The sequence below is a fragment of the Lampetra planeri genome, chromosome 8 (assembly GCF_965212315.1).
Source record: "Lampetra planeri chromosome 8, kcLamPlan1.2.h2, whole genome shotgun sequence".
Classification (NCBI taxonomy): domain Eukaryota; kingdom Metazoa; phylum Chordata; class Hyperoartia; order Petromyzontiformes; family Petromyzontidae; genus Lampetra; species Lampetra planeri.
Window position 1 is genome coordinate 3,203,625 of NC_136114.1, and position 24,525 is coordinate 3,228,149.

Here is a 24,525-nt window from a genome sequence, read left to right on the forward strand (position 1 = left end):
ACGGGGCACACTCGGGGGGTTATGGGGTTTTTTTTTGTTGGTTGTCGTTTTATCGTCGTGGTTGGTTGTTGTTAGCAGCCGGGCCGGCTGCGAGCTATGTGGGAGGGGGTGATGTAGTGGTGATACGCGCTGGGTGTATATGTCGTGTGCCAGCGCGTATGTACGGGTGTGTGTGTGGTGACGCGCGCTGACGGGGAGGAGCAGGCGTCAGTGCGCGGGTGGGGGTAGTGCTGCTGATTGGCTGTGTGCCGGTGACGCGCCCAGAGGGAGTGATCGGGTAGCAGCGCGGTGTGATTGGTCGGAGAGTGGAAACACGCGCGGAGCGGAACCGGATCGTGGGGATAGCGCGTGGGGATTGGGTAACGGAGGAGCGGTGCCGACGTTGAGGTCCGCATCCGCTCCGTCTCCCGGGAAGAAGGGGTATATAAGGTGATGCACAGAGGAGCAAGGGGCAGAAGTGGAACCATCTAAGAATGAAGACGAAGGTGTAGAGATAGAGCCCGGAGAGGAGAGTAATGGAGAGTAGAAGAGAGTAAGGTATAGTGTGTAGCCAGCGAGATAGAACGGTCTACACGAGCTGAGTAATGTATAGTGTGTAGCCAGCGAGATAGAACGGTCTACACGAGCTGAGTAATGTATAGTGTGTAGCCAGCGAGATAGAACGGTCTACACGAGCTGAGTAATGTGTAGTGTGTAGCCAGCGAGAGAGAACGGTCTGCACGAGCCGAGTATGCATACGGTGTAGCCAGCGAGAGAGAACGGTCTGCACGAGCCGAGTATGCATACGGTGTAGCCAGCGCGAGAGAGGCAAAGTCTACACGAGGCGAGAGAGGAGAGTGTAGCAGAGGCGCAGAGTCTACACGAGGCGAGAGAGGAGTGTAGCCGAGGCGCGGAGTCTACACGAGGCACAGAGAGCCGGCAGCACAGAATCCTGAGTCAAGAGAAGTGCGGTGTGAAGAAGAGAGGCCACGCGTTGTATTGTTACAAGTCAAGATTTAATAAAGGAAGTGTGTTCCCGTCAAGGAGTTTCCTGCCGTCATTTTCCAATACTTCACATGTAAGAAAACGAATATACATTTGTTGCATCGAGCCAAGTGAATGCTTAGCCAAGACATAGCTTCAGCAAAACTTGGAAATAATTTGCAAATGGGTCATTCTGTTGGAAGCGGAGAGTTTATTGAAATCCAATCAAGTACATTTCACCTTTTAAGTAGTACAGGCAACAGTCAGTTAATCAGGAATATAATAAATCACAAAACTGCTTTCTATTGCTTTCAGAATTGTAAGGTTGTATATTTCCACCATATACGCGGATGTGTTCATTCAAATACTGATTCCTCGAGGATACGTTGACATGCTCATGAAATATTTATTAGGCGCGCAACAGTAAATCTTACTACCTACTAAGCTGCAGGCTCTTTTGTGTACAAGTAAACAAAAACAAATGAGCTTACCTACAGTTCATTGAATTGATACGTGCTTGTATATCATGAGCACAAATGCCCTATGGTCAGGGCAGTTCATAGGGGGGTGAAAGACCCAGGGCAAATCCCACGTGGGTCCCCCGACGCTTTAAAAGCTAAACCTGAAGTATTACATCTGACACCCGTGACATCGAAGCGCAGGCCTTGGGCGGTCGCCCAAATTCGCTGTACCCTCGTGACGGATTTGCCTATAGTATGGAATTACATTTTCATTTTGTTTGTTTGTCCCATGGTCAAAAATAATTATGGATTGGCAGCCAGGCAGGATCGTAAAAAGACACCAGTTTGGGGAAGGGCTTCATCCAGCAGTAGATTGACAATGGCTGGTGATGGTGAATGTCCATACTAACTTATGTTGGAAGAAATGGGTGGTTACGGGAATGCACGTTGAGATGCTGAACTGCCTTCCTCACAGAAACCTGGTAACACATGCCCTCTGGTGGCACGTAGCCGCAATCTCAGCCACCACCATCCTTGGACGAAGGTGGCCTTTCAAAAGGTAACACTGTAAAGCAGAATGGTGGATGTGTCCTGTATCATCATACTATTAAACGTCATATTTTGTCTCAGTTGATGCACATTACCAGTTAGGAATGTTCATGAACGGGGCAGGTTGTATTTATATACATGCATTGAGAGATGACAATTCCTACTTTCAGAGGTCCTGCAGTGGTGGGGAGAAATTTTCCATAATCCCATAGCAATAAATATGCCTAATTATGCCGTACTGAAGTGCAGTTTTGCTTTACTGTTACAAAATTATTGGCTATGCCATTTTGTTTGCTATGAAATCTTTAATTCTGATTAATGCATACTAATACTCTGAAATGTATTACATTAACTGATAAAAAATCATATTATTTTGGTCTTTCGGTAAAGTCACGTAGATAGGTTATTCCTGCAGTCACGAAAGCTTTAAGTCATGATAATAATTCCTTAATGTATTTAACATTAACATCAAGGAGCTTGATCTGGTACCGCTAAGATCTTGGGTTCAAACTCAGGTAGTCACCTGGGATTCAACTGGTTCCTCAAGTGTAGCGAGTTTATGGTCTCATCCCGGTCACCATTGACTGCACATAAAACCATTAGAATGAATTTGCTTCTGCACTTAACTTGGATGAATTCCACCTTTGAGAATTAAAATACAGGGTGTTTTAAATGATGGACCCAATTTCAAAGCAGCATATTTCACGATGGAAACATGTTACAATTACACAAAAAGTTACAGTCTAATGAGTTATCAAGTTTTTCTAACCATTTTATAAATGCTCTATGTGCCCTCCACCTGCTGTACGGACAACATCGAGACGATAGTTGAATTCGTCCCAAACGCCTCTCTTCTCACGTTTTCCTCTGAGGTGCATGGTCGCCCTGTGCTCTTCCCCTTACAAAAACAACCTGTTTCCTTAAATTGTTGGTACCAATGAGGTATGCTCTTTGAGATTGGCGGATCAATGCCAAAACGCCGTTGAAACGCACGCTGCACCGCAATTATGGATTCAGTCTTGCTGAACTGCAGAACGCAAAATGCCTTGTGTTGCAGGGTCATAGGCGGTTCAAATCGGGTCAATATTTTTCAAGCACCCTGTATATGTTTGATTGCTATGGGACAAACTATGCGGAGCGGGTGAGAAAGTGCTGCCCTCTGCTGTGTAGGCCAAACAAGTGAGGTATGAGTGAACTCTCCCTTGCAATTTTGTGTTACAAAAAAACATACCTTATAGCACACATCCAAAGTATAGTTGCACGAGCCCTATTGTGCATGCATTAACTGCATTTCACAGACGTAAGTTATTTGCTCATGTAAAGCACCGAGAGGAAAACAAACCTTTAAAAGGCACAAGACCAGTACAGAATTGCTGACTGAGGGTTCTGTTTGCAATAGTTGTTTTGGTTGATGGATAGGGTTGGTGGTGTAGTTTTTTGTGACTGTTGTTGGAGATTTTTGCTGATAGTGTCATAAAAAAATGTATTTGCTGATGCTGTCAACACTGCCTCTGTATGTCCAATGAAGAAGGGTCATTGTCCGAAACGTCACCGATTTTTTGGTGAGTGTGTTGAGTTTTTGTTGTATTATCACGTATGGCTGTGGTAAATGGTTGTAATTGGTGTTTGCGGTTTGTAGCTGCTAACGGTGGTTCTCCCCTGGACACCAGTAATGTCAAACTGCTGCCAGCTGCTGCAGAATCTCGTCCATAATTCCAGCCAGGAGCTCGCTCTCTTCCAGAGGCATTACGCGACTCTCCGTAAGACCTGCACTCACCACGGAGCAGACATTCACTATTATAGGTACCATATGACTGGAAATCGCCATTCTAACAACCAAGGGATTAACAAAGCAGACATTTAGGACAGATTGAGAGTTCTCCTGCTTGTTATGAGCATCAGAAGCAAGATCTGGGTTGACTTAGGAAACTTTCAGAAATCCTCAAATACACTGGTTCTAAAGGTACAGTACAGTAAAGCAAACAGAATTGTGAATACAAGACAGAACCCACCTGAAGCAATATAACTAGATGGAAAGACAGGCAAAACAACCCGTACACTCACAGGCTGAGAAGGTGAATGACCCAATCTCTCAGAAACTTTTTTTTCTACAGCACATATTCGCCCATTCTGTTACTAAAACTTTAGTGTGAATGTGACATGGACTGGGTCATACAATGCATGCCCTTCAGTGATTACTTTTTTTTTTATAGAGGAATCATACTAATTGACTGATTACTAATCTATTATATAATTACAATACACCCCCCCTCCTCCGCCTCTGATCTCTGCGCCTGATTGGGTTCAGTGATGACGTCGTCCTGCTGCTGCTCTAATTAAGACCGGAAGCAGGTGGATGGCTTCACTATTCTGGTAAATCACCCGATGATGCTGGATGTAATTACCAGCGAAACTTTGTACTCAGATTGCAAATGTTGTGTAATCACTCTTCAACACACCGGTGGGCTGAAGTAGTAACTTTTTGGCGTTTTGTTTACGTAGCAAATCTCTTACTGATTGGCCGTGTCGGGTGGTGGAAGGTTTCGACACATTTATACTTAGGCAATCTAACCCAAAAACCTTTATTATGAATAATATTGGTCGCGAAAGCCTTCACACTTATCAACATCACACCTGAAACTATAATCGTGGATACCTGTGTCTGATGTGTTACTCAGCTGCCTTGGAACTTTCAGAAGGCCAACTGAAGCCTGACTATGAAAATAAATTGAGGCCCAATAGAAGCCCGAAAACTTTGGTAACTTATTTGAATTTTTTACATCTGCTGCAGAAAAAAATCCCAAGGGGGTCACTGCAGGAATGTCTATACACCACGTTGGCAACCAGAAATAGAGCAACTCTTGAAATAGTTCGTCAGAACTGTTGACCAATATAAGGGTACTGTATTGTTGGAGTCCTTGCACTCTGCATGAAGAAAGTATTGGGAAGACGTTACTAAAGAATTGTACATCACTCACTCTAGCCTCAAGCCATGTTGGCTACACTGGAACCTAATTGCTTCAAAACCAACAGAACACAGACTGCCAGAAATCCCCAAAAAAGAATGTGGCTTTTCACACCCTGCTATCTTGTTCAGAGAAACAACACATTGGTCCAACTACCACAAAAACAGACCTAGCAAGACCATACGCTGAATAAGAAGCTGCCCCCAGGGCCACAAAATCAAAGAAGGCACCTATATATGATGGCCTATGTTCTGAGTTGCCAAAGTACCTGCGACTATATGGACAACAATGGCTGGCAAACCTCTTCACCGTCATACACTGAATGGGGAAAATCCCAAAAGCATGGAAGCCAAAGTCATTGCCATCCTAAAACCCTCCAAAATCTGCAAGACTCGCCCTCCAGCTACCGGGCCAATATCTCTCTTGTCCTGCACCTCCAAGCCTTACTTGATTTCCCCCATTATCAACTCCCAAACAGTCCCGATTTCAAACTGGCTGTAGCTGCTGCGAACAGACCTTTGCCTTCGCCACCCTCATAGAAGCTGCTTTATAATGTCGGCAGAAAACGGCAGAGCCATGACGCTGCTTGGCATCATGGCCTGCTGCTGAAATAGGCCAAAATCATCAGATGCATTCGTTCCTTCAAAGGAGAAATAGCTCAACTACACAACTCTCTCCTGAAGCCCTCTTGTCATGGCTAGCAGACCTCGACATTGGCATTAAGCTCCTGAACATATTTCCATCATGCACAAGAATAGAAAAAAGAATGTGATACTGAAGCCGGATCAAGTTGGGGCCTCATGCTTGGAGTTCGAGGCTGTGATTCTGGAGCGAGCACGTACCCTGCAGGAGGCAGCGGCGGACCTCAGCAGCCTCGTATCTCATGCCGGTGCTAGTTATGAAGTTGAGTGGTATGGACGGTGGGGGCAGCACAAATTCCTTCTCCTCTCCATTGATTATCACTTTCGATGGACTCCACATCGTATCGGGGATCTAAAGACACAGCAAGCACACACCACTATGTTAATGCGGTTAATTTTGATCACTTTCCGATTTCGGTTAAAAACATCGATGCATTAGCTTTGCATTCATAAGCTTTGTCCATCTGTCTAGAATGGGTCAACTCTGATATGATTTAGATTTTTCAAAATTCAAATTAAGAGGCATCTCTGATTAACCGGGCATTGGGCAGATGGCCCTGAGCCAGCGAAGGAAATTCCACATTCATATTGTGGGGATCAGTCCCTCAACTGCAAACCCACTTTTAATCTTCCCATTGAGTGTTTTATTAATTTTGTAAGGGCAATGGGCTGAGTAAAACCCTGACTGTATTTGAATATGCAACCTTTTCAATTCCATTTTAAGTGCTGAACAAAAATGGCACCCAACAGTACAGTATATCTTGCTCATAAGCTATAATACAATAGACTGAGTTAATAAACCTAAATATCCACAGCAATGGGTTACGTGTTGGTTGCATTCCCAACTGTAATGCTCTATGCAGGACTGGTACCTTGATTGAACCCTTGGTGCCAAAGATGCAGGCCTCATTGGCTAGCTTGTATGCGGAGCTGCAGGTGAAGATGCCCATGCGCTTTCGTGAGTACTTAAGCACCACCGTCACAGTCTCATCAACACCTGCCAGACCACGCACAACCTGTTTAAACTAGTGTAGTGTGGTTCAAGGAGGCTTGGACGACGTAGTCGGAGGCACACTTATTTATTCAACACAGGTGTATCTACAGGCCGAGATATACAACACTCGGAGGGGTATCGGCCCCTCCACCCGTCTAACTGGGAGATCGACAACCTATGTTACAGCTAGCCTATTCCTAGGTCCTCCACTATCGGGCTAGGGGAGGCTAGCTAACCCAGCCCTGGTTAAGCTGGGATTACGGCACCCTGAGTTCCCAGACCGGCTCTTACAAGAGCATCGGCTCTAGGCTCTTGGGGCCACGCCACTGGCTGGCCTTGGTCGGTCCTGAGAAGGACAGCGATCCAAGGGAGTCCCAGGGCTTATCTAGCAGGTCTTCTTGCTTCTCTGGTTAAAGCTGAACACTCAACCCCGAGCCCTCTGGCTCACCGCCTTATATAGCAATTCCCCCCTGAGGGGTGGGGCCGTGGGGGATCCCAGCGCCGTATTAGCCCCCCAGGCTAAACGGCGCGGACGTTGATGTAAGCACCTGTTCGCGTACAGACATAGCCACGCCCAGTGTGTTTGTTTCCCATCCGTATCAACTCTATAACACCCCCTCCGTAACACCTCTACACTAGAATAACAATGTCCAACACATTACACAGTGCACATCCGTGAAAGAAAAGACTAAATTGTAGTCTTTGGAGGCTTGTGACGAATTTGAGGAGACAATAAAATCCACATTTGATATTCCATTCTCAAGTAATGCATGCAGGTCAGACAGCTGCCAAGATGACCTGTTCGGGTGAAACTCGCTACCAGGTGTGATAGCTGATCGATGCCTGAGTGCGGTCCAAGGACGGCTCTCTATTGGTCAACCATATGTATGCGGATGATCTGGTGATTGATGCCCACTCTGAGAAGGAGTTGAACCTTCTACTGCTAAACTTGGAGCATGCTACTAAGATATGGGGCCCCACGATCAGCCCCACAAAAACAAAGTATCTGCCTGGGTATTTTATGTCATTAAACGCTCGCCTCCCTCAACTCCCATTGTGTGATGGGACAGTTGTGAAGAGATTGGAGAAGTTTCCATTCATGGGCAGCATGCTTATGATAAGCTCAGGTTTGGTAGCCCAGGTCTTACTCTGAATCAGTCGATCAGCATTATCTTTTAATTGGCTGCGTTAACCTTGTGCAGAAGCTACCTGGCCTGTTGCTTCATACAAAGCTCCAGGTCTTCAGTCAAGCGGTATTATCGTTTCATTGGCTGCGTAACCCTGTGTGGAAGCTACCTGGCCTGTCACATCATACAAAGCTCCAGCTCTTCTCGGCCACAGTTATGCCCTCCCGTATTTATGCTTGTAAGATGCGGAGCCCTCTAAAGCAACATCTGCATCAAGTTTGAAACATTCAGGCAAGCCTGCCTACAATCCATCTTGGGTTTAACCAGATGGATTGTGTGAGGCACTCACAGGTCCTTGAAAGATATCGACAAAGTCCCATCAATGAGCTTATTTGGCAAGTGAGACTGCGTTGGCTGGATCATGTAGCCTGCAAGCCCAACCACCACATTCCCAAACAGCTTCTCTTTTGGCCGGATAGATGGTGCTCAGCTGGCGTGGCACGGGCTAAACAAGAGATCGACTGATATGGTATAGAATAATGTTGAGTTCATTGGACTTGCCGATGACTGGTATCAGCATTGTCAAGATCGGCCTCTCTGGAAGAGGTTCGTGAAGCACACTACTGGGGAAGTTGGAGGCGGTCGCTCTCCAGCAACAACGGAGGACAGAAGAGCCGCGCTCACAACAACGAGCAGAGCGCTGGGTGGCTAAAACGCAGAAAGTTGGCATAGTGGGAAGCACAGTTAGTGGATCTGCCAGTCATCTCAGTTAGCCCACCCGTGGCACCTGGGTCCGTTCCGTGACTTCCTGCCAGCGGGATTTCGACACTTTATGTGGCATGAAAGTGTACCTAGCATGGCACAAGCGCCGTGATGACATCACCGGCACTTAGTGGCAATCGGCGGTTGTTCTTATAGAGCCAAGCACCTATTGGGAGCTTTAGTGGCATAGATATATATTTTTTCAGGAATATATTATTGTTCGGGCCTGAAGTAGACTGTGTGTTTACAGTATTTGTGCCTGGAGCCCAGGATTAGTTTAACTATCATTCGGGGAGGTGGTGATAAAATGCAGTTTACACTTTATTTTAGCAAATGAATTGATTATGAATTGTAAGCTTTTTTCAATGATCATTTTGTGTAAGAGGCATAACCATTAATACCGTATTGTGATGTCTGTAAATAGTTTTACAATGACAATGAATCTGTAATAATAAAAAGTGTGAATTAGATCCTGATTGGAAAATCTGGCTATCAGTGTCCCAGAGAAGATGTCTTTTTTTAAACTGAGAACACGCACACACAAAACTTCACACGGATATTTCAGAATCCTGTGTGTTGGTTTTTTTGCGCACACTTCGGTGTCCTGCAGGTGAGTGTCTCACACGTGATGCATTGTGTACAAATCTTATTTACAGTAAGCGGCACAAACCGTTTGCGTTGAGAAATCCAGAGGCATGTATGGACAGTGGGCGCTCGGCACCGAACGCCATGGAGATGAACTGCAGGCAGTAGCAGCCGATGTCGAGCAGGGCTCCTCCACCCAGCTCAGGTTCCACCACGCGACGCACGTTCAACATCCTGACCCCGAACTCCGTGCGTACCACTTGCACGTCTCCCACCTGGCCCTCCGCCAACGCTGCTCGCACCTCATCGTACGCGGGGAAGAAGCGCGACCAGAAGGCCTGGGCGGACAGAATCATGGAGGGGGGTGCAGGAAGGAGAGTAGAATGGAGAATACGGTCAGGGAGCCACGGAAAAGTATGAAATGGTATTATTATCGCCACATTACAAATACAACAATACCTCGGAAACCGCGGGGGTAACATTCCTGAAAACCGCGGTTGGCAATACTAAGGCCTTTTGGGAAATAGGGATTTAGAACAACCTCGGCCATGGTCACACTCATCTAAGCCTAACCAAATTCCCTATTCCTTCACTACGATGACATGGATGAGGATGAGGTAATGGTGGTTAAGTGCTGTGATCTGTGCCCACGCCTGTGTTGAGATGGCTATTGGTTGGGTCCTTTGTATGGGATTGGAGGGGCGAGCCGGTTTGTTGTGTATGTGGACGCACACCCACATACCCAACAGGGAGTGAGGTCATTGAGTAACAACTGGTTTTAATAATGGCATAATTCACTGGTCAACAAAAAAAATTCTGGCCTGGACTTTTGCAGCTGTTTTAGACTAATTTCAGGGTGCTGATTCCAAATCTGATCTCAGATTTTCTCTATCACATCTCATTTTTATGCTATCGGCATACCCCATTTTCATTGATTTTACCCGAAATTAACTCTGTCACTTATGATTGCAAGTTGTTGCGAGTCAGTGACTGCTTTAGTGTTAAAATATGGTGCTGTATTTTTAGGATAGTGTGTTCATATTATGTAGATATCCACATTTATTTAATATTTTTCTCCTGCAGTTTTTATTGAAAATGCAATATTTGATATCTCAAAAACCTGATGTGATAGACAAAACTGATGCCAGATTTGGAATCAGCACCCCAAAATTACCTTAAAACCGTTGGAATACCTTATGCCAGAAAAAGTGTGTTGACCAGTGTTATAATTAAAGGAGTACTCTCTGACTACATAAAGAGGGCTGAGTCAGAGCTCAAAAAAGCTCTTGGGGGATGGGTGAGTAGCTCTCTGCTATATTTTAAGCTGTTTTTAGGATATTCTTTGGGTCTTTCGGTAAAGCCACGTAGATAGAACACATAATAAAAAATAAAAATAATAACAATATCTCGACGTTTCGATCGCAACACAAGCAATCGTCATCAGGTGAAAAATATAGCGGGAGAGCTGCTGGGAATATATATGAATTCCTGCAATCACGAAAGCTTGAAGTCTGTTTTTAGGAAAACGTGTACATTATTTAAAATAAATAATACCTTATGAATATCGAACCTGCTGTGGCTGCTCCAGTGAACTCTTGAGCCTCACCACCTCATGACACAAGGAAGAGGGGCTTTGCCCACCCTCGTGGATTCAGGCTTAGAGGTCATGATTAAGGGCGATATTAATGCAAAGAAATAATAATTAAAGGTCAAGAAACCTGGAATAATGCATAGCAATAAGACGTCCACACACTACAAGAATCACTATGTGAGAGAGAGTGTTGTTGGTGGGAAGAGAGCGGTGGTGGGAGCTGGGAGATGAGATGATGCACGGAGGCAACGCATATGCGGGTAATTTAAAATCATAAGTGCCGGTCGCCGTGCTAAACTGCGGACACACAAAACCCATACCGCGGTTATAAAATTGGTATGCCGAAGGAAAACCATGTATACATAAATACCGCAGATGCGAAAATCGTGGTTGGTGAGGGACTGCTGTTTTAAATGTATCTTCAAAGTGTCATGTAAAATTTCAAAACAGCAAAAGACAGCATTTGTTGCTGTACCCACGAACATCGTCAGTGGCAGGAAGTTGGCATTTATGAGCGAGCGAGGATAAGCAATGATGAGGTGGGAGCAGTTGGTGTTTAGCACCTCCATGAGGAAGCGGCGAGTGCTGCGTGCCGTAGCGGTGAGTTCCTTCGTCTGCGCCAGGGTCATGGTGAGCGGTTTCTCACACATCACATGTTTTCCCGCACGCAGCATCATCAAGGTCAGAGGGGAGTGCTGTGGGTGGATAGCGCCCACGTACACTACATCTGCAGGAGGCATTGGACACAGCACACTGGTCACACATGGCACACGGATTCAGGTGAGTGCAGCTTCCGTTCAAGTTGTTTGGATAAAGGTAAATCTATCCTTTAATCTGTCCAGCAGTGAAGATGTAGAGAAAAGCACTGTACACTACGTGTATCTGCGTCCAGACCAGTGGCATAGCGAATGCTTTACTGTATGTTGCACGCTCAAAATGAAGGACGTGGGCAGGTGCTCTAAATCGAGGGCAAACACATTTATTGTGGTCAATCTGTAAAATGTAATAGCACGTGTGTCACACAGCAATCCTCAACCGAGTCGCCATTAACCATGTGACTGGTGTCCAAGTCCGGTTAATCATTAACAGTTTTCTCTTAAACCCACTTCTACTACTGATAAACCATCTGTGTTTTTGACAATAAAATTTGTACTTCACTATTCGAATATTACTTTAATCCAAAGCTGTATGTCTATCTATACCATCCACTTATATCGGTATCTTACACCCATTATCTGTACTGTATGTGTACAGTATACGTACTGTATTTGTCACCATTGTACAACTTACTACTCTACATGTGTTCGATTCTCAATAGCATTGCAAGTAGTCATACTCTGGGTGCATGGGCGTGGTTATAGAATAAACAGTATTAGGGTTAGAGAATTAAGAATTACAAGTATTAATTACAGTACATCATCCTATACAATGCACAGTGCTAAAACCCCTCCAATTGAATATATCACAAACTAACAATTCAAAGCCAAGCTTGAAGTCTAGAACAAGTCTAGAACAAGTCTAGAACATTTCTATAACGATAAAAAACAACCTTTGGGTCATTTACCTGTAAAATGCAACAGCACGTGGTGTCACACACAGCAATTCATGAACCGAGTCGCCATTAACCATGTGACTGGTGTACAAGTGCGGTTAATCAATAACCCTGCCAGCCACCTACAGGCCCAACTCAGTCATCACATGCTGCTGCACACACATGTGTAATGGGTTCCGGAGACACTTGTAGAGGTAACTTCTTTATTACAATACAACACTCCAACAGTCCTGATACTCTGTTATAGCCTAGGTACACAGCCTAGGTACACAGCCTAGATACACTGCTCTGGCTACGCTCTGGGGTCCTCCGGCTACAATTACCCTAGGGGAGGCTATCTGACCCGACCGAGCCAAGGTGCAGGTCTGGACTCTGGCTTCCTCGGAACTCGCCCTTACAAGGACGTAGAGCCGGGAGTCCCAGAGTCCCACCACTGGCCCTCACAGCGTCCCAGCCCTTACAAGGACAAGCGGGACGAGGGGGTCCAGGGTCCCTAAGCTGGCTGGTCTTGGGTCTTGGGTCTTGAGCTGCGACTGGCCTCGATCGGCCAGGGAGCTGCCCTTTTATGCCTCGTCCCCAACGAGGGGTGGGGTTGTGTGCGCCCCCAGGTATCCCACAGAGCACACACAGCCCCCCCCGTTGGTGGCGCCAAGGGGCTTAAGCGTCTGGGTTGCCTGGGATCCTAGCGCCTGGCGCCGAGGCTTATCTGTCTAGGGTCCCAGAGCCCCCAGCAGCCCCTCCCCTCTTATGGCACTACACATGCATTGATGCACTGTACAGCACATCAGGACTTTCACAGAACCACACTTTACTCCCTTGCTGCACAAGGAAATAATTAAAAGAGTGGTCCCTTCATAATGTGCCACATGTATTATTAAATTAATGACCGAAGATTGATATCCAGCAAGGAATTATCTCGAGTGGTACATGGTATCAACCTATCTTGCGCCTCACTGAGATAAACTCGCCATTAACCGAGTGCCTGCTGTCATGTGTAAATCCCTGTACTGGAGAGACAAAGGTTCACCCAAAGCTCCTCGTCTGCTTACCCATGTCGGGGTCGGCTGCCAGCTCTTCATAGGAGCCATATGCGCGTGCTATGCCATGCCGTGTCGCAAACTCCTGCGCACGCTCCTTGTCACGAGCAGCCACAGCCACCACCTGCAGAGAGATGGGGGTGACAGGGCAGCAGTGATAGCGTTGGGGGTTATTGTCATGCTTGTGTTTGGGAAAGGGGCTTAATTTTTTCTTAATTGCTTCTGACTTTGGAGTTTTGAGTCAATATTATACTGATGGTTTGTGATTTGAAGCTAATGTAGTCCATATTTTATATTTTATACAATGTGTTTGTTATATAATGCATACATTCAGCATTGCATGTTGAATTAGTAACCCGTCGCCATAGGCACCGTAATGTGCATTCAGTTTCAACTTGGGTCATCATTACCTATGTTCAGAGTGAAAATATCAAGAGCTCATCACAGCCAAAGCAGCTGATAATAACACACCTCGCCATCAATAATAATAGACCCCTGTTGATGCAAAGTTGACACTTGCCATCCAAGGTCTGCTCTTACAGTACCTCAACAACTGCCACTTGGACTCTAACCTCTGGGTGATCCCATACTAGCTTGTCTTGGTAACAGTCCCAATTCTGTCCTGCACATGTGGCTCCTATTCCAACCTCCCCTTCCAGATTTACATCTACACCGCATTTATTTTCACATTCTACCAAGAACTTCAAAATTGCTTACCCTATCCTATTAATTATATAGTATCCTCGACATGCACCTGCTTTCAGAGTTCAGAAGATAACGTATTTACGTCAGTTTCTCAGAACTGTCGAGTAAAATGGACATTTCTAGTACATCAATAGCTATTTTTGGACACTAACGTTTACCCACACTACACCACTTTCGGTAAAGTCACATAGAAGGGAAATAATAAAATAATAAAGAACCAAGAAGATGAATCCCTGCAGTCACGAAACTTTCAATCGAAAATTACACCACCACTTCTGCATCTTCCGACTGTCCATGGATTTTTGTGCACATGACGAATTGATTAGAAAATTATTCAGTTTCACTTTATTGTAATGATAAAAAGACTTTGATATAAATGTTTTGAAAGGATAACATAAAACAATTGAAAAGTTCTCTCATCCATGAATGTTACTTGTCTGAACAGTCTTCCCAGGCAGTCATAGATGAGATGTTAACATTTTTTTTATTAATGTTGAAATCACACTGGTGTAGTGAAAACAAATGCACTTGATTATGCGTGATATAGAATGCATACACTACTTAACCTGTACCTTTCTTGCATTGAAGAAAGGTTTCTAGTCATCATTATACTACATTTCGACCATTATTCTGCCACATTTTGGGAGAACAAAAGGCCGATTTTGCACAATGTCAGCCCGATTTCCACTTTTTGCTCTTCAAGTTCCAGGTCCTTGTATATACGAGGGGATCGGGCGCATTAAGCTAGGCAGAAGGATTCTCCAGTGATTGAAGAGGTGAAGAAGAGCCATGGAAAATGTACTTTCACCCAATGGCGGAGCCAGGATTTTCAGGTAGGGGGGGCAACCTCTCCAGCAATGAAAAATGATAGAGGAGTTGTTAGTACGTAAGGACTTGTCCCTTGCTTTTTATTCAACGCGTGTGCGGCGATGGCGCAGCCAGCGATCGAAGGTCGAATTCGAACCATGTGTGATCGGCATCGCGCTCGCTAACGGTGAATGCCTTCAGGGAAGTCGTGTACTGTATACACAACTGCACACAATTTTGTGAGTCACTTATAACTGCTTTGCCGGTACTTATTGACAATTATGGACTCAGACTATTGTCCTATCACATGTCTCTGACATGTAATAATATTCTACACAGTGGCAGTGGGGGTCGTAAAATGCCGATTTATTACTAACTAGCTTTACTACCCGACTTCGCCCGGGACTTGGATTTACCATGTCCCCCCCCCCCCCCCACTGGCTCCACCACTGCTTTCACCCCTGTGAGAGTATTTATCCTTGGTGGTCCCCGTTGCATATACATTGCGTGCCGTGATGGACACTGAGCAGAGATAATCCCAATTAGAGAGGAGACTTTTGCCATCACTGACTGCCGCAACAAGTTTCATGACTATATCTTCGGCAGAGCAGTCACAGTGGAAAGTGACCACAAACCGATGAAGTCTATTTTCAAGAAGCCCTCACTCTTGGTCCCAATGATGCTACAGTTAAGGCTGCTCCAACTGCAGCCTTACAATTTGTCAGTGACCTACAAGCCAGGGACAGAGCTTTCAATCAGTGATGCGCTCAGTTGGGCAGACCTACCAGGAGCAGTGGCAGACATTGAGATAGCGCACATCAACATGATTTACTATGTCACAGTAACCCCATCCTACTACACCCATTTCCCAACAAAGCACAGCCCAGGAGATGAATGAGCTAACTCAAGGGGGTGGCCTGACACGAAGTCGGAAATGTCCCACAACATCTGAGAATTCTGGCCCTTCCATGACAAGCTGTCTATCTATGACAGAATAATCTATAAGGGCATGAGAATTGGAGTGCCACCCTCAGTAACGATACCCATGTGAAAGCAGATATATGCCTCGCACCTAAGGACAGTAAAGTGCAAGTTACAGGCCAGAGAAACTCTGTTTTGGCCCGGGATGATGGCCCAGAGAGAGGCCGGTGTCAGCGATTGCCCAGAGTTCACTGAGTTCCACTGAGCAGCAGCATGAAACACCATGACTGACAAAGACACCTGATCTGCCATGGTTGAAAGTAGCAACATACCTTTTTGAGTGGGAAGGCCAGCATGACCTCGTAACCGTCAACAACTGCTCAAAGTTCATAGAGGTGGACCACCTAGACAGCCTCACGTCAACTGCCACCATCAATGCTCTGAAAGCTGAATTGAACAGCCAAAAAGTCTGCTAAGTCTGTGACTTAGCAGACTTGCGCCACAGGCCTGACTGAGCAAAAGAAAAATGGAGAATGCATTATGACCGGAGGAGCGGGAAGGATATGCAGGTTCTCCTCCATGGCACCGTTGCCCAGAGACAAGCGTTGGATGCAGGCAACCGTGGTAGGACACCATGCGTCTCCAAGGTCCTGCATTGTGGAACATGAACAAAACTTCCGCCAAAATAGACGGGACCTGTGACTATCCACGTACAAGGCTGACTGGTCCTCTACTGCACCACTGGCCCTCAACTGCACCACTAGCCCTTGGGTAGCCTCAACCCCAAGTGATCCACGAGTGGTGATGGCACTCGGCAGCTCATCTGCACCAACCCTGCCAGTTGAACACCAGACCCCGGTTAAGGACACTCGACCTGTTAGAAGCCCAGGCGGGTGTTTACCACGATGGCCGTCCTGTGAGACAGGTCCCAATGGTCAGCAGGAATCCAGCCCGTCAGCAGAGGTGATACCAGCAGAATTGCCTCGGCCCCCAAACCAGCGAGGCTCCCATGACCAAGGACAAGAGCTGGACGGCCAGTGAACAGGCCTCGTCACCTAAGGCACGACGTACCTTGATACGTATGGGGGGCAAAATAATCCCCCCTTTTAAGGTACCAGCGGCATTACAGAGTAGTCCACCCCTATTCTTCCACACTGACATTCACGTGTTGCTTACAGCACACACTCACACTCCCTCAAGAACTGGAATACAGTTTTAAATGTAAAGTAAAATTTCATAAATAGAAGCAATACAATGGCATTTCCTCGTCAAAACTCGGTTACTTAGGGGTGCAATGTTTAAAGTAGTTTGTTGGTAATTCTTGAAATGTAACTGTGTTGTTCATTACGATTAAGTTGTCTTGTAAGAAAATAGAGATGTATAACGTATACCATGCGATGATGTGACGATGAGGGAGCAGAGCCAGAGGAGAGAGCGGGAGAGCAGAGGTGTGAAAAGAAAAGATCGGTGCCAGTGACACGTGGTGTGTGCTTTTATAGCTCAAGCTAAGACACCATCCATTGCAGCTAGGTGAGGTACTTTTACAGTTGAATGAGTAGTGACTGAGCTAGAAAGGAATTCCACCCCCCGGACGCAAGCATGTCAGTTGTGTTAATGGGGGAGATTAGGGAGAGAGGGATTAGGGAGGGAGATTAGCATGAATGAGCTTCCGTCGCCGAAATAGATTTTTCTAAGACGGAGGTACTCTGCACACCTACCAGCTACCTTCAGAGATTTGTTCATGAAGCCATCCAGAAATATAAACAGATACAACTTCAACCGAGAAGATGGGTGCAAACTGAGCAATCATTGGAAGGACGTTATTAACCAGGTAAAGTCTTAACTGACTGTGATGTTTTCATCCTACCTGCCTATGTCAGCTGTTATTTCCGACTCTCTGTATCTCTCTCTCTCTATGCCTCTCTATTAGATCTCTCACATGTCCTTTGGATTGCACTCTCATGCCCACATGTCGTTTGGATTGCACTCTCATGCTCACATGTCCTTTGGATTGCCTCTCATGCTCACATGTCCATTGGATTTTACTCTCATGCTCACATGTCCTTTGGATTGCACCTCTCAGGCTCACATGCCCTTTGGATGGCACTGTCATGTTCACGTTCTTTGGATTGCACTCTCATGGTGCTAATCTCTCATTAACACTGCTGTTGTGCGCATATGCGGGCATGATACTCTTATGTGTTGACGGAAGCTCATTTCTGCTAATCTCCCTCCCTAATCCCTCTCTCCCTAATCTCCCCCATTAACACAACTGATGTACTTGCGTGCGGGGGGTGGAATTCCTTTCCAGCTCAGACCCCGCTTGTTTGCCCATCGCCACATATATAACGTCTTGTTGTAACTGCTCTCTCGCTAGTTCAGCAGTTCCACTACTGGTTTATATTTTTTCCGCCTGAGGACGACCGCTTGTGTTGCGATCGAAACGTCGTAATTAATTTTATTTTATACCTACGTGACTTTACCGAAAGAACCAAAGAGTATGGATTCCTACAGTCACGAAAGCTTCAAATCAAGATTGAGTAGCGACTGTGTTGTGATGGAACGGACGTTGGTTATCGCTGATGTTGCAATGAAGCAAATTGACACCAACTGCAGACCACCCCGGATTATCTACAAACTGTTGCTACCTCTGGAACGCCACAAGATGCTCGAAGAGGCAACGGTCAACATATTTTCAACACCATCATCATCATCTTTACCATTCCGGTGCCTTTCCAATATAGTCCAGGGTCACAGCAATTAGAAATATCTCATCCATACCCAGTACAGCACTTCTTAGCAATTCAGAGGCCATAATGGATAGTTCTGCATCAATAATGATACTAAAATATTTTACTTGAGAGTAGAAGTAAACTGTCCGTAAAGCTTTAGTCCATTAATATACATTTTTTATTTTAACAAGCACAGACAAAAAACAACGAAAGCTTCAGTTTCATTAGCATTTATCAGAGATGAATTTTGCTACGTCCAAATGTTTGTGTTGGTGAAACATGCTTATATTGGTACAGCCAGGCTTCAGAGCAAAAGGATCTGGGAATGATCAGTGTAGAAGTGCAAACGTGCATCATTCTGGAAGATTATGTTCCCAAACGAGAGCATGTAAAAAGCCAAGAATTATGGTAGGAAAATTTGCAATGGGTTTGCAAAAGCAAAATTTCCCAATAAACAGGGCAAAGTATCAACCATAAAAGTCTCGTGACCTTTACGCTGAAATAAACTTGAAGGCTATGAGATAACTTGTTCTGTTTGTTTTATCGGTTGGCATGCCCATAACTGACGCAATTTGTCTGCTATGCTTGATTATATAATGAAAGCTACAACTCAGTATTTTTCTCAAGACCCCTAAACTGGCAGCCACATTTACACCCTGTTCAAACTGCAGTGACAATTACATGAACTAATTTAACACAACAGCACTATGAGATAGATTGGTAATTACATATTAACACACCTCTGTGTTTTAGGCATCGGAAAATTGGCTCGAGATACACGGAGCTTATGCTATTTTGTAATAGAACACTGACTGGGCTCCTCCTGAAGACTGGACTCCTGAACTTTATGCAACTTTACACGGTAAAATATATCGTATACCTACTATAATCACCCAGGAATGTTCTTAACGCTCGTGCCACATCGACCAGCCCCCCTCATTAATAATCTTTAACAGGTTACGTTCTCCACATGGACCCCCACCCTCATTAATAATCATTAACAGGTGATGTCCTCCAAATGGATACCCCCCCCCCCAGAACGTCATGATGAACATGGGATTATAACCTTAAAATCAAATAGGTCTGTGTCACTACGCCCTTACAAATTACACACGCATTAATGCAATGAATATCACGTCGCAGTCTGCTTTTCGCAAGTTTCAGATTTACTGCAATACACCCGTCCTTGGACGGGAAAAAGGCTAGTACTAGATAACAGTTTTAGAACATACGTTTAGTATTTCAACAATGCTACACCACAAGCAACAGCTATGCTTGTCGCTCTCACGTGGGATTGCCCATGTCCCAGTTCTGTCGATTTTCGGGAAACGTTTTGAGCCACTTGCATTTTACAAGTCAGCTGAACAAAAGCGAGTGGCTACACGTTGAGGACAAATAAAGCAGTGACTGAAGTCGTTATGGAAATTACTTTTGCTTCAAATACTTGTCAGACAGCCCAAAACGTACAGCCTAATTATGTATCCACAAGAGCAGTTTGTTTTCGGATTTCGTCTGCCCTGAAGTCTTATTTTCCATATAAACTCAATCCATGAACAGTATTATTATCACTGACTTAAACAAAACTAAAATATACCTCTGAGGTTCAGAACAATGGTCCTATACAAAGTATTTTCTGTCACAAGGCAGTGGTAACAACAAAAGGGTTAAGTGCATCACTGCTGCTAATGCTGTCCTTAAGTAACCCTCTGCTGTGCAGTATGGTCATTGCCAATTGTTTTTTGTAAAAACGAATGTGGCGATTTATTTGCCCCCCCCCCCTCAGGCACGATGCCAAAGTACATGCCTTGACCTTTTGTTCCATTTTGAATGTACATTCTGTCTTCAAAACAACGTGGCCTGATATATCGACTACTTATACAAGTCGCGACGGGTTTATTTGCGGGGGGGGGGGGCTGAAAAGAAATACATAAGAATTGGGGGATGAATGTACACCCGAATATTGTGTCGTGACTAAAGGTCGCCACAGGACATTCTATTAAAAATTGATTTTATCGATAGCCAATATAACATTGCATACTGTTAAATAAATCACTGTTTTACATAAACATCGTCGTGTGGTTATTGGCATATTTACACATACTTATCTGTGCCATGACCCATACTGCTCTATCCTCAGCCTGATTCGTTATCTCATCACACACACACTCGAGCCGATATGACCTTTCCTTGAGTCCTCTGTCTGCAAACATCTCCTGATAATGCACACACTCCTCTACCGAGCAGGCATCTCCCCTCTGCTACACTGTTGCTAGTTGACAGGCGCCTTCCCACTGCACAGATTGGGCTATCTTCATGGCTATCTTCAACACAACGACCCAGGACAGAGCCTCTTTACAGTTTCCTGTTTTTTTTTATTTCTCCTGACTCCGCCTTTCTTCCATAACCTTGTAGATCCTCAACTAACCCTTACACTGTCTCCTTGGTAAATTCTGCCAAAACCCTCGCTATAGTTGTATCTGTAGAATAATAAAACATTGGTAATACTGGGTTGGCAGCGGTGGGCAAAGCACAAATAACAAAGCTCACATTTGTCAATAACACTGTGACCTTAAATGTAAAAAATGTATAATAGGCAACGTTTCTGGCAATGATAATTCATGCACGTGCTCTGAAAGGCCATTGCCCGAAACGCTGGCTATTATAATTTCTTTTTACGAATTTGTTGAATGTCATTGCTGAATGTGTTGACTGTTTTGTATATTTAGTTAAAGCCCCCCCACCTCCCTCTATCAGCGTTTGGAACATTTTGTCCTCTCCTATAAACCCCCTGCCAAGTGCCGCAGCTGTCCTGAACTGACCCCATCCAAATCTGTGCGGTCTTAATGTGTGGAATGTATGCTTGGAGGAAACAGTGCTCCCACCACTCGAAACTTGTACTTCCATTGCAACTTTTCAAGTGGAGTATCAATTTTGTCATATCAATGACAATAGACAGAATACATTTTAACTGCAGGAGGGGGACAATAGGGGGCTGGATGCATGTGTTTATGAAAGTGTGGGGAGCGGTTAGCGCGCTGTGCTACTAAACCGGCGACTCGAATTCTATTCTCGCTCACGGCCAACATGAGTGACGATTGTCAGAACCGATCTTGGGCCTCCCCTAGGTTGACTCAGCTTAAAATGAGTACCTAGTGCGGTGTGTAAACATCGCCACTGGGTAGACAAAGCAAGCTGGCGTGGTGCTGGCCACCCACCACCTTGTGTGCCCTGCAGGCCTTCATAGGTGCTCGCTAACAGCACTCGCCCCAACAGTCTGTTAAAGGCTATACGGGGGAAATGGGGACGATTATCAGACCCGCGAAAATGGGGGGGGGGGGGGGGTTAGAATCCCTTCGGCCAGCCAGCAGAGAAGGCATTAATGGCTCGGCGTGGTTGTGCGGTCCAGGGGCTACCCAACATTGAGCTTGGTGGAGAGGACACTCCAAGCGGAGAACACTGGGCACCCCGTGACCCAGAGTGGCCGCCCTCTCTACTTACTCGCACCCCGACTCATCCGCGACCCCCTTCATGACCCCGCCTCCTCCTTCTCCCACAGAGTTAAAGCCCCTCCCCTCCCTCGCCACCCCACCGACCTTTACACCTCCAGCCACGGACCCGCGAGGAGACCCGGATAAGACCCCCCCCCCCCGCACGTGTCAGGGAACCCAACGTGTCCGATGATTCCCTCCACCCCGACTTGCGCGCCTCTTTCAGAGGCACAATGTGGCGCATGTCCACTTACCCCCTCTCGCCTTCCTCGGATCCGGACTCTGACCGAGTTATCTCAACCCTTTGCCCGGCGCCCTCGTTCTCCCCCTCTCTTCCCCTTTCTTAGCTGCACGCGCCGTACGCAACTGAATCAGTAAAACAAAGAGGGGGCTATGGGGAGGATCTTTGTCTCTTTTTATTATTACACGATTTTATTTAACTCACTCTGTTGTTTTTTCTTGGTTCTTTCGGTAAAGTCACGTAGAAGGGAAGTAATAAAATAATAAAAATAAAACATAATATATTATATTATTTTATATTCTATTTTATTATATTATTATATTATTTTATTATTTTATTTTATTATATTATTATATTATTTTATTATGTTTTATTTTTATTATTTTATTACTTCCCTTCTACGTGACTTTACCGAAAGAACCAAGAAGATGAATCCCTGCAGTCACGAAAGCTTTAAATCGAAATTCACTCTGTTGTTGTTGTATCCTCAAATCTTGTAACTCAATTTTAACCCACTTCCCAATGTGGTATCGACTGCAAACTTTATATACTTATGTCATACTGATGACAATACTATATTATATAATAATAAAAAAAATTTAACATTCTTTTTTTTACATGTTATGTTTCGGCTTGGGTCTAATTGTCCACGCTCAACTAACGTTGGCTGTAATTGACCACGCTCCCTTATGTTATGGCAAGCTTCGGGGCCACTTCCTAGAGTCGTGGAATTCTTACATTGCTAGTATGGTACATTTCATTAAAGCGTGTTTAAAAAAAAGTTTTTTAAATATTACTTATTTGTGTGTGTGTCAACGTGATGGCCGTGCGTAAGTTTACGGGTCGTGCCCTCCGCAATGTATGGATTTGCGAAGGCCGTTCGGTACTCGGGTCCCGGTGTAAGCGCAGGATTATAGGCGACTGCGCATTCTCCAAACGTTCACGCAAAACAATAACGTTCGACAAATGTAAATGTATATGAAAACATGTGTACGCACAAATGCCCCGACTAACGGTCACCATTGTGTAACTCAGCCTTGCAACACATCTTTTATACTCGATGACAATACACATCGTCACTTCAACCCGCCTTTGCACTGCATGTAAATGATTTTAGTCAACGTTATTTCCTGGTCATGAATCATAAATAAACGTGCTCCCGGGTTAACCCTATTCATGTGCCTCATGTTTATCCTCACACAATGTCCGAAAGTTAACTATTGCTACCATTGTTTCTGAGCTCGCCTTTAGTCTATACCTCACGCTGTTAATCATTTTCTTCCTCCAACATTCCTTTCATAAACAAGTCGAGTTTGCAAAAGTTATGTTTCTCCAACACTGCATTCCGACCACATGTTGTTAACACGTTAAACATCCTTACCCTTAAACACATTGACACCTTTTAAAATGCATTTAAACAAATATTGTACGTGCTATGAAGAGCCATTGCCCGAAACGTCACCTAGGAAATATTCTTTTTTTAGGTCACAGTGTTGCTGACGGTTATGTTGAGTTTCTGCTGTGCACCATTGCAAACGCAGCAGCAGCATGAACAAATTATTTAATATGAAATGCAAAATGCGAGTACCAAAACTCATGCTTATATGAACTCTGTTCTCAGCATTATAAAAAAAAGAACCCTGATTACATGCATATGCTTTTGTGTATTCCGCCACATGTACAGAACATATTTGCATGCAAAACAATAGTTCAACACAAAACTCTACAGATATACTCTACACGTACCCTAGAGTTATACACTAAACTGGCGTTGATCTTGCATTGTTCACGCCATTGCCATTATGACATTGAATTTGCAATGTTAGAAACAATTTGTGTTTAAACAAGCAGCTTGCAATCACGAGGGATACGTACCATAGACTCCAACGCTACATTTAGAATACCAAGGCAATATATAAGTACTTTTTCGTAAAAAGCAAATGTACCTCATGCTCATCAGCAGGCAGGGTTCTCAATGCGACCACAAAGTCGTGGCTGATCTTTCCAGCTGAACAGATCGCCCATCTGGTAGCTGGAGCCATTGTACCTTGCGTTCAGTCAGCCCAGCGTTGTAAAAGTACTGGCTTACATTCCAGCGCAAGACCTCTGGTATTATAGCACCCAAAATGAAAGCCAGGCAAAAACCTCATCAGCCACTGAGCAATCAAAAGCAAGGGGGAGTGGCTCTCTCTCTGGACACACAGAGGGAGTAATGCATACACTGCATTCAAATGTTGGCACAAAACACATTGGGCTGTTAACTGCATTTGTGAGTGGTTTCTAATAAAGCTACAAGGAATTTACATCAATCTGTCAGAATCACGTAAAATGTATTCATGGTCGTCTTAAAATGACACCAGTTGTAACACATATATTAGCTTAGTGTATATAGTTCAATTAATT

The 24,525-nt window shown here is 44.9% G+C and overlaps 1 protein-coding gene across 2 annotated transcripts; it reads right to left on the reverse strand.

Moving 5' to 3' along the window:
• Window positions 1–1,154: 1,154 nt before the first annotated feature.
• Window positions 1,155–24,249, reverse strand: DHDH (dihydrodiol dehydrogenase). Of its 2 annotated transcripts, none has more exons than XM_078596728.1 (7): window positions 24,069–24,249; window positions 13,241–13,352; window positions 11,203–11,366; window positions 9,134–9,386; window positions 6,453–6,577; window positions 5,782–5,932; window positions 1,155–3,740 (listed from the first exon to the last, which is right to left on the reverse strand). In XM_078596728.1, the coding sequence occupies exons 1-7, from the start codon at window positions 24,162–24,164 to the stop codon at window positions 3,649–3,651; spliced, it is 993 nt and encodes a 330-aa protein (XP_078452854.1). In that variant the 5' UTR covers window positions 24,165–24,249; the 3' UTR covers window positions 1,155–3,648. The 2 variants fall into 2 exon arrangements, with proteins under 2 accessions (XP_078452854.1, XP_078452855.1); XM_078596729.1 differs by lacking the exon at window positions 24,069–24,249 and adding an exon at window positions 15,994–17,234.
• Between the last annotated feature and the right edge of the window lie 276 nt (window positions 24,250–24,525).